The following is a 14,068-nucleotide window of genomic DNA, read 5'->3' as shown; positions in this document are numbered from 1 at the left end:
CATCTGCCCCACAAGACTGCATCAAGGAATATGGCTTTTTCTGGGTGACATAATACATTCAAACTGGCACATTTACCAAAAAAAGTTGCAAATATAGCACAGAGAACTTTTTTTCTTCCTGAACCATCTGAGAGTCAGTTGCCATCACAGCCCTGAAATGTTTTGTGTGCATTTCCTAAAAGCTACCCCAGGGCCTCCGGAGTCCCTTCCTTGGAGAAGGGTTGGAAGGCAAGCTCCGGCCCCAGGGCAGTGGCTAGGACCACTTCTCACCGGCCCTTGAGCACCGATGTCCGGGTTTTTGTGTTGGGACCTTGAAATCGGCCTTGGAGGCAGTAATTACACAGAAATCGGAAGGTTCCCCCAACCAGGGCTGCTGTGCCTGCAGAGCTGGTGGTTGAGTGTCTGGCCGCACACCTCTGGAGGCTGGGCGTGCTGCTTGGAGTTGGGAACGTGTGTGCGTGTGCACGTGCAGAAACGAAGCCTGTATTCCAGATGATCTCGTTTGCCAGGAGCAGGCACCCAGCCGGGGTCTCCAGACCCAGTCGCTCTCACTGTTCACTCTGTCCTCTCCCTCCCTGGGTCCCGGTCAGGTGCTTATCCGACCCCGTTGCCCTGCGGGTAACCTCAGGTTTCTGGGAAGATGTTCTCTGAGCTGAGCTGGAGTCGGCAGGGAGCCTCATGTCGCCTTCATGGCTGCTTCTTGGATGGCCCTGCACAGCTGGGCGTTTTCCCACTGTCTGTCTGTTCCGGCAGCCAGCACTGTGCTGGGTGTGCTCCAGCTCTTAGTGGAAGCTTTTGGTGGCAACATCAGCCACCCAGGGGCTTCGTGGAGGAGACAGCAGCCAGGTGGCCTTCATCACTCCCTCCCCTGCTTCCCACCGGTCCGTGGGTTTTTAGTTGAGCGCATTATGAAGGGAGGAAATGTAGTAATGTCTGTTTTTATTTTGCTTTCAATACACTCTAGTGCTGACGTCCCTCCCTGCCCTGGCCGTGCCACCGTCCACGCCCACCAAAGCCGTGTCTCCCACAGTGGTCAACGGGCTGGAGCTGTCGGAGCAGCGGAGCTGGCTGTACCTGGAGGAGATGGTCAACTCCTTGCTCAACACGGCGCAGCAGCTGAAGACGCTGTTTGAACAGGCCAAGCAGGCCAGCTCCTACCGGGAGGCCGCGGTGACCCACGCCAAGATGCAGGCCGACTCGGAGAGGAAGGAGGTAACGAGGCACCGCGGGGCCGGGGGCGCCTGCCACACTGCGTCCTTCAGCTTGCTCGGGGCTCGGTGCGTGACGCTCACGTTTGCTTACAAAGTCTCCTTTCTCCACCTTCCTGGAAGAGAGACGCCTGGAGAACCGTGTACAAACTGAGTTTTCCTAGATAGGAGGTGGTGGCTGTTACGGGTGAGGTGGTGTTGATTTTGGTAAATAGATTGTTTTTTCGAAAGAGTTAACGCTTCACGCACACCGGCCGCTGTTTCTGAGCACTCGGCTGTGACGTTCTTTACCCTTCGTACCTTCCTGTGGTCAGAAGGCGACTTACACTTTCCCGAGGTTGGAGAAAGGCCTCCGTGTGCCTTTGCGTGGCGGTGGCCGTCGGGGCGAGCGTCTTTTCTTGCCTCTTTATCGGCCCCTTGCTCGCAGCAGCGCGTCGGAAACGTTCTCCTGCGGCGCCGTGTGACTGCAGCATGACTGCCGCGCGGCGTCTCGACCCGCAAGGGCTCTGGGCTCCGTGGGGCTGACGCACCGGGGCCGGGAGCTGCGGGGCGAGCTGCCGAGGAGGCCGCAGCGGAAGCCGTCTCGGGGGCGCTGTGAATTCAGGGGTCCGGGAGAACAGGACGTGGGTCTCCTCTACTGGCGCAGTCCGAGGATGCCGCAGATGGGGTCCGAGGGCTGCGTAGAACAGAACGAGTCATTTCTTAAATCAGCGTGTTCGAGTGTGGTAAACGGGGACTTTGATTTGTAAATAAAAATTAAATTGCTATTTTCCACCAAATCTACATAAGAAAATTTCTCTCATTTACTCCTACTTTTTATAGACTAGAGGAAAAAAGGTTTTCAGGGTCTTGGTTTTCTAGATGATTTCATAATACCTGATTACCTTGTTTTCAAAGAAGAAAACTATTGTTTCTATTCCTGACAAAAGAGATAATTGAAAAATACTTTTAGAAAAGTGTAATTCCATGTAGAATTGGCTTTAAAATATTTGGGCAAATTAAATCAAGGGATAGAAAGAAAAAAAAAGAAAAAAAAAAGAGAAAAGTATAATTCCAAACTAATACATACTCAATGCTGAAATTTTTGGAAAACAGTATAAGATTTAAAAACAATTCCTAATCCCATCATCTGAAGATAACCACTATGAACATTTTTCTTTGTCCTTGTGATTTTTTTTTTTTTTTTTTTTAAGATAAAATTTACCTGCAGTGAACTGCTTGGCTCTCACATATGCAGTTCGGTGAGTTCTGATGAACGTCTGAACCCAGTCACAGTTTCTAACATTTCCATCACTCCAGAAAATTCCGTCAGGCCGTCTCCCAGCCAGCCCACCCCACAGCCAGCCCCCTTCCGTCTTTGCCTGTCAGATCCTTCTTTTGCTACCTGCGGTGTGCAGTTAAAGCATCTGCTGAATTTCCATTTCGGTTATCGTAGATTTAGAGAGAATTTCCATTTGGTCCTTGTAGCTGTGTGAGTCTCGGTCAGGAGGGAGAGACTGCACGTAGGTTAAACAAGAGGGACTTAATTAATTAATTAATTAGATTAAAAATAATTGATCAATTAAAAAGTAACTAAAATATAACATATACACCATGTGTGTGGTGGACACTGGTTTACACTGGCAGGGACGCTGGGTTCGGTTGAAATCTTCGGCGTCCCCTGAAGAGTGCTGAGTTTTGTCTTCCTGGGCAGGTAAATTACCGGCCGGTCACTGTGACCTGTGGAGGCTCCGTTTTCCTCTTGGTTAGGGAAGTTGAGGTGGCACCTCTGGCTGACAGAGGTATGGGGAGAGCACATCTGGCCAGGAGCCCCCCCGAGGCGTCCCCTGCTGTGCAGGCTGGGGCTGGGGCCTTCTGGGTGGGGGCCACGAGGGGCTCACAGCCGCCTTCGGAACTCGGGGACCCCCTCCACGTCGAGAGGACCGCCGAGGGCTTGTTGCCAGGTGGAGGTGGCCGGGGTGCAGAGGCCTGGCTGGAGGCCGCGGGAGGGCCGCCGCTTCCTGCAGTGTCCCCTGCGCCACCCTCCAGCGGCTGCCCCGGAGAGGCTTGGCGTTGCACGCTCGGTGAAGGAGAGCGTGTGCAGGAGTGTCATCGTTTACCACCGTGCAGCTGCCGGGCCTTCGGGCCGAGGCCGTGAGCTGAGAACGACCCAGTTCTCCGTCTGTATTCCCCACGTGTTTGCTCCTTCGGCTCCTCCTTTCCTTTTGCTCTTCACACATGTCCCGCCAGCTTCTTTCACATCTCTGCCAGTCCCAGCCTCGGGTTGTCTCAGGACCTTGTCCGTTGACGTATCTTCTCTGGACCGTGGATCCTGTTTTCCTCTTTCCTCATGCTGAGTGTTTTCTGGTTGTTTGTTGGGTGTTGTAGTTTATTCATGGTAGAGAGTCTGGGCCCTTTTGGTTCTTTATCTTCCCCCAAAGAGCGTTGAATTTTGTCCCAGCGGGCGGTTCAGTTACTGGCTGGTCGACTTGAACTCGTGGCGGCTCGGTGTTCTCACTTTGTGAGGGCAGGTCTGTTTCGGGGTTTCTGTCTGCTGACACATCCTTAAACCTGGATCCAGGAAGGCGTGGCTCTCCTGGGGTTCACTGCCAAGCCCGAGGAGTGTGCCAGGTCCCTCGAACTCTCCCCCGTGGTGGGAAGCGGCCCGGCTCCTGTCAGCTCTTCTGTCTCTCAGCTGCTGTTCTCTGCTGGGCCCCTTGGAGTCCTTCGGGGTCAGGCAAGGATCAGAGGAGCGTTTATGTGCTGACCACGGGCTTTCCCGCTGCAGCTCCTCCTTTTCTGGGGTTTCTTCCCTCAGTTCCCAGCCACTCTGGAGCTCTGTTTGTCCTCTGACCCCTGAAGCCAACAGGACTACAAGCCAGGAAGGCCTGCGGGGCGGGAAGGCCCGTGTTGTGGGAAGGCCTGCGGGGCGGGAAGGCCTGCAGTGGGAAAGCCATGCTTTCCTGCCCGCTGCGACCCCTTTCTCTGAGGGCAACTCTCCCCCAGCCCTGCCTGCAGTTGCTTTCGGGCCTCCCCTCCATTTATTTTCATGCTGCTGTGGAGGTGAGTCCACACGAGCTGCCCTGTCCTTCCAGAATGTTGTCCTCAGTCCGTCTTTTGGTTTTTGAGTGACATGTGGGACACAGGTCGCCAAAGGGGCCTCTTGCTGTTGTCTAACCTGTTTTTTCCTAATTTAGTCTCTGTTTATTTCATGATCGTGAGTATTTTACCAGGCCTCTGATTTTTCGAGTTGTGTCTTTGTTTTGCAATTATAAGCAGTGTTTGATTATAATTGTGCATTCATGTTTTCACATATTTTTGATTGCATAAATACTTAAGATAAACCCCTAACATCCGTAATCAAAGGATGAGAACATTGAGATATAATTCATAAACCGTGAATTTGCCCTTTTGAAGCATGCAATCCAGTGGTTTTAAGTATATTCACAAGGTTGTGAAACCATCACCGATCTCTAAATCCAGATTAGTCTCATCCTCCAGAAAGGGGCCCTGTGTTGTCAGTAGTCACCCCCGCCTCACCTCTCCAGCTGCCCGCTGGTCTCCTTGGGTGCCTGGGCGCACGCCCGGGACTGGGTGGCTGGGCCAGTGGCAGCTGGATGTTAACACGTTGGGGATCCGCGAGACAGCTTCCCCCAGCAACTGCCCGTTTTAGGACCCCGCAGCTCCCCGCGGCCCCGGCAGCCGTCCCAGGGGGAGTGAAGTGGGCCTCGGGGTGGTTTGATGTGTCTTTCCCTGGTGCTATTTCTTAGGAGAAATGTCTATTCAGATCCTTGGCCCATTCTAAATTTGGGTTCTTTTGTTTTTATTGTTGAGTCATAAGAGTTCTTTATTCTGGATACTAGTCCCTCATGGGATATATGACTTGCAAATATTTTCTCACGTTCTGTGGGTTTTCTTTTCCCTTTCTTGATAGTGGCCTTTGAAGCACAAATTTTTTAATATTGTTGAAGTCCAATTTATCTATTTTTTTTAAATTTCTTGTGCCTTTAGTGTCATATCTAAGAAACATTGCCAAACCCAAGGTCACAAGGATTCACATCTATTTTCTTCTAAGTTTTGTAGTTTTAGCTTTTACCTTTAAGCCTCTTCAGTTAATTTTTGGACACTTTGTGAGGGCTGAGCGGCGGCCCCAGCCCCGTGCGTTGAGGAGACTGCCCTTCGCCCCTGCAGGTCTTCTCTGGAGGGACGTCTTGAGGGCGTGAACGTGTTCAGACTTCGGTATCTTCACTCCTGACTGGTTGTCCTGATTTATAGTCCCACCAGGAGAATGTGAAATTTTGATTTCCTAAACCTCTGCCAACACTCTGTATTATTCTGTTTAGTCTTTGCCAATTTATCATGTTTTTGAAAAGTACCTTTTTCAGTTTGTACTTGTTTCTGTTAGAAGACGTTTCTTTAAACTGTTTACAAGGAAGTGTTTTTAGTCTAGAAATCTCTTGTTACAGGCAATAAGGAAGTAACTGATTCTGAATCACAGTAAATTATTCAGCTGTTCTTCAGAGCTTAGGGATGGACACAACTAAATATTGAGAAATGTGCCAAATGCAAGCTTTCGTACCTGCTCACACGTCATTTCTGAAATTAACGTAAGAGGGTCACCAGCTCTCCTAGGTGAGTGGTCTGTTCTGACTCTTAAAACTCCAGCGACAGGTGTGGGCTGCCAGCGGCCTCGTAGTGAGTGCCTGATCCAGCTGAGTGGGACTTTGAGCTTGGGTTTGTTTTTTTTAGATTACCTTAAAATGTAAAAATGCAATTAAAATTTTAAAGTCTGGTTTAATTATTAGTTTGCTTCCTGTATTGTACTGTCCATGGTTTGCTAAGAGTTCAGCCACGTCCCAGCTGCCCCAGATTTAAGGGCTGAAAAGGGCCTGAGGGTAAGAAGATTCCGGGTTTGCTTTGGCTTTAGATCCAGATCCGTGGAAGCTTGGAAGCACACGCGTCAGGTGCTGCCCGTCCTCGAGTCTGTCTGCTCCGGCTCGAAACAGAGGACGCCGCGTCTCTGAGGGGAGGGTGCGGCCCCAGCGTTGTCCCTGCTGCCCGCTGTCCCCGAAGCGTCCTCGGGTACCCGGTTTTGGGATTTGGGGGGCATTTTCCTGAACTGTTGTTTCTTTACAGCTCCCAGGAGAGGCCTGGGCATTCTGTGTCGCCGTGTGAAGGAGAGGCTCTTCTAAGCAGTGAGCAAGTTGAGCTCTACCCCGGGTGGTGCCCGCGGCGAAGGCGGCCTGTGGCCTCCCGGGTCACCGAACGGCAATGCAGACCCCGAGCGGGATGCGCAGCTCGCGGCCACGGCTGCTGCACACCCACCGGGGGCTGCATGGCTGCGCCCCCCATCCTCCTGGATCCGCAGGGGGTTCCTTGGCTGCCTTCCTGGCGCGGCCTCGAGGGGCTGCGCCTCCCCTCCCACCGGCCCCGGGCTCTGGGCGCGGAGGGGCTGTGTGGACAGGGAGACAGAAGAGGAGGCTAGTTTCCGGTTTCCAGTTTCCAGTTTGGCATTTTGCATTACTATTTTTTGTGGACCCTTCTTGTACAGAGTAAGATTTACAAGTCATTTAGACCAGTTCCTTCCTCCCGTGAAAGTGGTGAAAGGAAGGGGGACGGGATGTGGCTGGCGACACGGCTGGAGATGTGTCTCGCCGACAGGCTCTCAGAGGGGCTCTCAGAGGGGGCGCGTGGTCCCCTGGATGGGGCTGCTTTCCTGCCCCTCTGGCATGGAGAGGGCGAGCCCGCCCCTCTGCCTCAGTTTCCGCATCTCTACAAGGGGTGACTCTGGGGCCAGCCCCCCAGGGAGGCAGAGAGGACCCCGCGGGCGCGTAGGGAGCACTGCAGAGCCTCCGTCCCAGCCCCGGGAGGAGGGCAGGAGAGCGGGGTCCCTGCAGGGGCTGCTTCCCCTTCGCCCCTGGCCCCCCGTGTGCAGCTGAGCCCTGGGGACCACCCTGTCCGCTGCCCCATGGGTGCCGCCGAGCTGAAGGGCTGCACTCCTCACCGGTTGCCTCATCGGCCTGTTTCAGCAGCACCTCTCCCCATGTCTCACCCCCACGCTCCCCTCAGCCTGCCCCCCTCAGTCCGCCCCGAGGAAGGCCGCCTGGGAAGGGAGGCCCAGGGCCCGGGGGCTGCAGGGCTAGAGAGTGGGGCTGACCGGGGCTGGCCAGGGCCTGGATGGCGGCTCAGGGCTGACCGTGTGTTTTCAACAGTTTCAGTCTCAGCAGCCGCGTTCAGTGCCAGGCTGTGGGGCAGGGACAAGCTTTGTGGTGCATCACACAGAGCCCCCGAGAAAGGGGGTGATGCCTGAGGCCAAGTGTGCTGCCCACTGCCCGCCCCACCCGGCCACATCCCTGGTCTCCTCGGTGGCTGTTCTGAGGGGCTGCGCGGGGTCCCAGCGGTGCCCGCACAGCCTGGCCAGTGACCGCACTGGGACACATGGCCTCACGAGCGCTGTGAGTGCTGGGGATGCAGGGCCAGTTCCTGTTGCGTCCATGTAACCGTCAACGAACCTGTCACTCATGCTTTGAAGCCCAGAGAGAAGCACTTCACCGTGTCCCGTGGTTTCCTGGAGGCCTCGGGAAAAGATGGGGCTTGTTGACCTGGAAAGTAATCAAAGGCCGTCCGAGGCCGACCCCAGGGGTCCCCAAGGCCCGACAGGCAGGCAGGACGTGTCCCGCGGCCTCTGCACATCCGGGGCGGGAGGGAGCCGGACCCCTGCTCCCCGAGTGGAAGCTCAGCGTTTCGTCACCTCACGGGAGGCAGGGCACCCTCTCGAAAGCTCGCAGCCTCTGAGGTGGGTGAACGTTGGGGGCAGTTGTATTTTAAGAATTGGAAATGTCAGAGTAAATAAGACATTTTACAGAGAAGGATGCTGAAACTCAGAACAGAAACCTAGGGGTGGTTTGCTGCTTTGCCCGTATGTGTTGGAATTACGTCGCGTTAGGGACAGGGCCTCCCTGGTCTATTTCTTGTGTGGCTCACGGCACGCTCGGCACTGGCCCTTTCACACGTGCCTTCTCCTCCCGATCCGTGCCATGGGGAGCACGTCGGGCCGGGCCGGGGCCCCTGCCTCCCTGCCCCAGCGTGGAGACCATCCATGGACAGCCTCTCGCTCACGCCACGAAAACCCGCCATCAACAACTTTGCTTACTTACGTGCCCTCCCTCGGGCGGATTGGAAAAAGCCCTTCCAGAGGAACGTGAGGGGAAAATACACGCGTGCCCGGCGCCCTGGTTTTACTCTGCCTGTGGGCGGCTGCCGGCGGTGCCCGTCCGGGGCTGGGTTCCTGCCTCCGGCCGGGGGTGGACTTGCTGGGATCAGGCGCCGTCCGCTGGCAGCCGTGGGCGCCCGTGTGCTCAGCGCGGAGCCCTGACGCCTCTCGCTCTCTTGCAGCAGTCCTGCGTCAACTGCGGCCGGGAGGCCCTCAGCGAGTGCACCGGCTGCCACAAGGTCAACTACTGCTCCACCTTCTGCCAGCGCAAGGTAGGTGGGCACCTGCGGCGGGCGGGCGGGGGCCCCGGAGCCCCCCGGAGAGCTGCCCGCTGTGCCTGGCCTGGGGCTGCCACCTGCCACTCGGCCGGAGCTCCCCGGGCAGCCCCCGTGGCCGCAGTGGCCACCAGACCCCACCGTCCTCGGGGCCTGTCGGGTCGGCTGTGGCCCCTCATGCCCTCCCCACGTCTCTTACTCAGCTGCAGTTCCAGGGGCTAAAGAGACTTTTCTAGAAGAGCAGTTACCAGTTCAAGTTTTTGTACATTTCCCCAGCCTTACTCAAAGTGCCTTGGGGCGCGTATTTTATTACTCATCTTCCCATACACTGGGTGAAGAGAGTGTCAGCCACAAGGTTTTCACAGTCGCACAGAAAACATTAGAAGGCCACTGGGTTGCAGTTTGGCAGTTTCAGGTATTTCCTTCCAGCTCTTCCCATATGCTAGAAACTACAAAGGGGTATCTATGCAATGCATAAGAGCAACCTCCAGAGTGACCTCACGGCTCCATTTAAAATCTCTTGGCCACTGAAACTTTATTTTGTTCATTTCGCGTCCCCTCTTGGTCGGGAAGGCTTTCTCAGGCCCACGATGCCAGGCCCAGGCTCATCCCCGGGAGCCACGTCCCGCGTAGGGGAGGACGGTGAGTCTGTTTGCAGAGTTGTTAGCCAGGTCACGTTCTGTCTGAGTGCAGGTGCAACAGTGCATTCTGAATTGGAAGTTAAATGAAAACTTCATTTCTGTTAACTTTTAGGCGGCATCTTGTTGACAAAGATTCCGTTTCATACACTGATTGTTAGCCTGCTCCACGCTCACGGTTGCCTGGATGAAGACAATTGCTCCAGGCTGATTCAATTGAATTGACATGAAATGTACTTCAAAAAGCGTAATTCTCATATCGGATCCAAAATAAACCCAGATAGGATCTGAAAAGATGCAACAACCCCAAGCTACTTTTAATAAATGGTGCTAACAGCTCTCCAGTCAGATACAGCGTCCTTGATGGTTTCCCGCCCGGCTGAGAAGACTCGGGGGCATCGGGAACACTTTTCTCCCAAAGGCTGGACGAGGGCCATGAGTTGTTTTTGGTTTTGACTTTCACAAAGTTTGTTTTCTTTCCAAATCCCACAGGAGAGGTGTGTGGTATGTTTCACGTCTTCATTGAGGTGTAATTCACATACCATCAAAGTCACTGTTTTTAACTGTATAATTCAATGCTTTTTAGTGCAAATAGCACAATTCAGTTTTAGAACCTTTCCGTAGCTCCAGAAAGATCTGTCACCCCTTAGCCACCCCACCCCTCACCCGGTCCCGTTCGTTCTCTGCAGACTCCCGGCCTCCCCTCGGCTCAGCGGCGGAGAGTCCAGGAACGGCGTCTAATTTGTTGGCATGAAGTTGTGTTCCCTTATACATATTCTTTGAAATTTCTGTAAGGTCTTTGGCAATGTGTTCTCTTTATTCATTTCAGTAAACTGTGTTTTCCATCTTTGTGTTATTTTTTTCATAATTAAAAAAACCTGACTTTTAATTCCATTGATTTTTCCCTATACTTCTGTTTTCTATTTCATTGATAGCCACTGTAAATTTTCTTATTGCCTTCCTTCTGCTTTCTAAATTTAGTTTTCTCTTATCTAGTTTTATAAAGTCAAAGCTTAGGGTACTGATTTGAGATCTTTCTTCTTTTGTAATATAGATGTTTAAAGCTGTATATTTCAGCCACTGTTTTAGCTGTATCCCATAAATTTTGATATGTTGTTTTCCTTTTCATTCAGTTCAAAACAGTTTGTAGTTTTCCTTGAGATTTCTTCTGTGACCCATGAGTTAAGTGTGTTAGTTTTCAAATATTGTGGTTTTCTAAATTTACCTGTTATTAATTTCTAATTTAATTTTGTTGTACTTGGAGGACATTCTTAGTGTGACTTCAGTCCTTCTAGGTTTATTAGGGTTTACTCTAAGATCTGGCATATGTTCTGTCTGGAGAATGTTCCGGGTGTATTCTGCTGAGACGAAGTTGGTTGGCACTCCTGTTCGAGTCTTCTGTTTCCTGGCTGATTTTCTCTCGAGTGTTCTCTCCCTTGTTTAGAAGTTTAGGGAGGTGAAGTTTCCGGCTGTTATGGTGGAATCGTGTGTTTCTAGCTTGTGTTGTCGTCTTGCTCTGGGGCCTGTTGTCAGGTGTGTGTGTGTTTGCAGCTGTCATGTCTCCCTGGCGAATCGGCCTTTTCTCACGGTCGTGTCCCCCTGGTCCCTGGAAGGCTGTGTGGCCATCCTGTCTGCTGTGCGGGCAGCCCCCCAGCTCTCACGTCTGTTTGTGTCTGTGACTCTCAGGTGTGTTCCTTGGAGGCAGCATTCGCTGGATCTTGTTTTTAATGCAGCCCGATGGTCGCTTTACACGTAACGTATTTATTGATACGGTGGGTTCACGTCTGCCATTTGGAATCTGCTGTCTGTGTCTCGTCTTTTTCTTTCTCCTTCGCTGCCTTCTGCTGTGTTACGTGTGTTTTCTAGCGTACCAGTTTAATGCCTTTGTTGTTGTGTGTGAGGTTTTTAGCTGTTTTCCTGGCGGTTACCGCAGGTCTACATGTGACTCAACCCGCCCCGTCCCACGGCGGGTAACGGGCCCCCCCGGCAGACGGAGCCCGGGGGCCGCGCCGGTTGAGTCGCTTCCAGGACTTTTCAAGTTAAACACTTTTCTTCTGATGCAGTTCATGGTTTCAGTTTTCCTTTTTTACTTTTCGGTTATTAAAGCAAGGCAAGCTTATGGTAGAAAATCTGAAGAACATAGCACAGCACAAAGAAGATAATTGCAGGAATTCTGCCACCAGAAAATCACGCCGTGCCCGCGTGGGCGCTCTCCATCCCCATCTTCGTTGTGTGTGTGCTCAGCACACGTACACGTCGCTGTTTACCAAGGGCAGCCACACGTGGGCACAGCGTGATCTCCGTCCCACTGACAGTCGGGCTGTGGCTGTTTCTCTGCCCACCGAGGCTTCTCCAGGCTCCGCGTGGCTCGGCCCTCCCCTGTGGTCTGGGGTCCTTCCGGCACCTGCCGCGGGGTCGTGAGCATCGGGGGGCGAGTGCCTGAAACCCTCAGTGCCGGCTGGCACCACCGTCCTCACTGTTCTCGTGGAACCACGGCCCAGAACCACCTTCCGCGGAAATGGGGGCTGTTTTGTTCGATTGTAAACAACACTGTGGATGGACAGATCTTGTGTTCATGTCTTCCTGCATCCATGGTCATTTGTTAAATTCCTGAACGTGGAATAACTGATCAGAGAGTCTGAGCGCACTGGGGTCTTGATGTTTGGGGCTCGTCCTGGCTCGTCTGTATTTGATCTGCTCTCACACCCCTGGGGGTGGCTGGATCGGGGGCACCCCAGGCCCGGCCCCGGTGTAGCCTCCCCGCTGCCCCCGAGCGCCCTGCTGACCGTGCGTGTGCTCCCCCTTTCAGGACTGGAAGGACCACCAGCACGTGTGTGGGCAGACGGCCGCTGTCACCGTCCAGGCGGACGACGTCCACGTCGCCGAGAGTGTGATCGAGAAGGTGCCCGTGTGAGGGGCACATGCGTCCGGCTCACCAGCTGCCCGCCATGGACTCGTCCTGATCACGGAGACCCTGGAGACTTCCGGGGGACACCGGGGGAGGCGAGCGAGGGGGCGTGTGCGGAGCCGGGAGGCGGAGGACTCTCCGGCCAGGGTGTTGCTGAACTGCGAGGCGGTGTCGCGGCCTCCGGCGGACTGTGCTTGGCCGGGCCCTGCCGCCCGGGCCCAGAGGAGGATGGCCACCGCCTCTGGTGCTCTTTCCGCCCCCCAGGCCCTGGGCGTCCCGTCCCCCGGGGGTCTCTGCTGTGCTGAGTCGCACACGTGTACACACGTGCTGTCTGTCAATAAAGTTCTGTCCCTGCCCCTGCGCTGGACACTGGGCCCTCTGTGGCAGCAGCCAGCAGCGCCCGGGGGGCCCTCACGAAGCCAAGAGCCCCCTGAGCCACCTCCAGCCTGCGATGGCGCCTGCCTGCAACCCCGGGGGGGGGGGGCGTGTTCGTTCTTTCCTGCGGTGTGAGGTTGTGCCACGAGGATTTTGTGAACAGTTGAGACGGGGCTGAGCCTCTGGGCCTCTCCTCTTGGCGATGGCCACGTCTCCTACAGGCCCCACGGCTCAGTCCTCTCAGTGGCCGGAGCGGGGCTGTCCGGTGGCTCCTGATGGGCAGGGAGGCCTCTCGGAGCCGGGGGCGCCTCCGTTTAATGCACGACCACGGCAGTGCGGCGTCCATGTCGCCTTCTCCTCTTGAGGCTGCCGGTCCTCGCTGCCCTGGGCCCTGCAGCCCCTGGGACGTGGGACGTGGGGACGTGGGGAGAGGGCAGCCAGGGCCCAGACCCATCGGGGCGCAGCCACTGGGAGGGGGCCTGCCTCCGTGCTGACCGAGAGCACTGGCCAAGGAGCGCCTGCATGTTCTGGAAGCTTCCATGTGGCCCCGTCGTGCCGCTGTGTGCTCCCCCTGCTCAGAGGCTGTGGGAACGGGTCGTGGCTTCGGGGGCACTGCCCCGCGCCAGCCCTGCCAGTCAGCTGCTTCCGACACTCGCAGCTGCCGTGAGGTGCAGCGTCTGCCACGTTCCCGCCGCCTGGGGGAAGGCCCTGTCTCGCCCCAACATCCAGGCACTGGGGTTCTGCCCAGGGTGCAGCCATGAGACCCCAGAAACGAAGCCCACCCCCTCCTGGCTGCCGGCAGCTCGGCCAGTCCAGCCAGTTCAAGTCCGGGTTCCTTTTACTTGCACAGAAGCACCGCGCGGCTCGGCCTGCTCAAAACCGCGTGCTGGCCGCCTGCAACCCTGTGGGCACCTCACTCCTTCCAGCAACCCCCAGGCCGTTCCTGCTCGGGAGGAAGTTTCTAGGCTGCAGAAGGTGGTGAGCAGGGCTTGACGGCCTGACACCCTCACCTTTTCCACGAAGACCCAGGAGGACGTGCCCCTGCGGCCCCGCATGGGCCGGTGGCTGCCAGCTGGCTGCCGGGTGGCACAGGGGTGTCTGCCGAGGCAGGGGCGCCTTGTCGGCTCCAGTCTGTGCGAGAGGAGGGTGGTGGGGTTCCAGGAGCCTGGGCAGGGTGGGTGGTGGGACACAGGGGCCTCCCTGGGGCTCAGCGGGGGCAGCAGTGTGGACGAGCTGGCAGAACACGGGGCGGGGACACCGCGGGTTATTACTCCCGCAGAGCGCTGCAGAGGGGGGCCTCGGCTCCAGAGGCCGGGGTCCCGGGGGGTGGTAGGGGCGGCCAGGGGCCCCACTGCCTTTCCAGGACCGTGCTGTCCATGCGGGAAGTTTCCAAGTCTGTCATTTCCGGGCACCACGGAGATGGCTTGGTGCCGAGAGGCAAGTGCTGGCTCCATCCGTGACCCTCACCCTCT

General features: G+C 55.6%; 1 protein-coding gene across 5 annotated transcripts in view; it reads left to right on the top strand.

Moving 5' to 3' along the window:
* Window positions 1-12,575, top strand: part of DEAF1 (DEAF1 transcription factor) — a 63,836-nt gene extending 51,261 nt beyond the window's left edge. Inside the window, exons 10-12 of one of the 5 annotated variants that reach the window (XM_037838041.1) lie at window positions 1,031-1,212; window positions 8,583-8,672; window positions 12,123-12,575. In XM_037838041.1, the coding sequence (XP_037693969.1) occupies window positions 1,031-1,212; window positions 8,583-8,672; window positions 12,123-12,227 (377 nt within the window). In that variant the 3' untranslated portion in view covers window positions 12,228-12,575. Of the gene's footprint in view, window positions 1-964; window positions 1,213-8,582; window positions 8,673-12,122 lie in introns of those variants that run through there. The other 4 variants (XM_037838040.1, XM_037838039.1, XM_037838044.1 and 1 more) reach the window with 4 other exon arrangements.
* The last annotated feature ends 1,493 nt before the right edge of the window (window positions 12,576-14,068 follow it).

The sequence above is a fragment of the Choloepus didactylus genome, chromosome 6 (genome assembly GCF_015220235.1).
Source record: "Choloepus didactylus isolate mChoDid1 chromosome 6, mChoDid1.pri, whole genome shotgun sequence".
NCBI lineage: Eukaryota > Metazoa > Chordata > Mammalia > Pilosa > Megalonychidae > Choloepus > Choloepus didactylus.
Note: the sequence above shows the minus strand (reverse complement) of the source record. Positions and strands in the feature narration are given on the sequence as shown.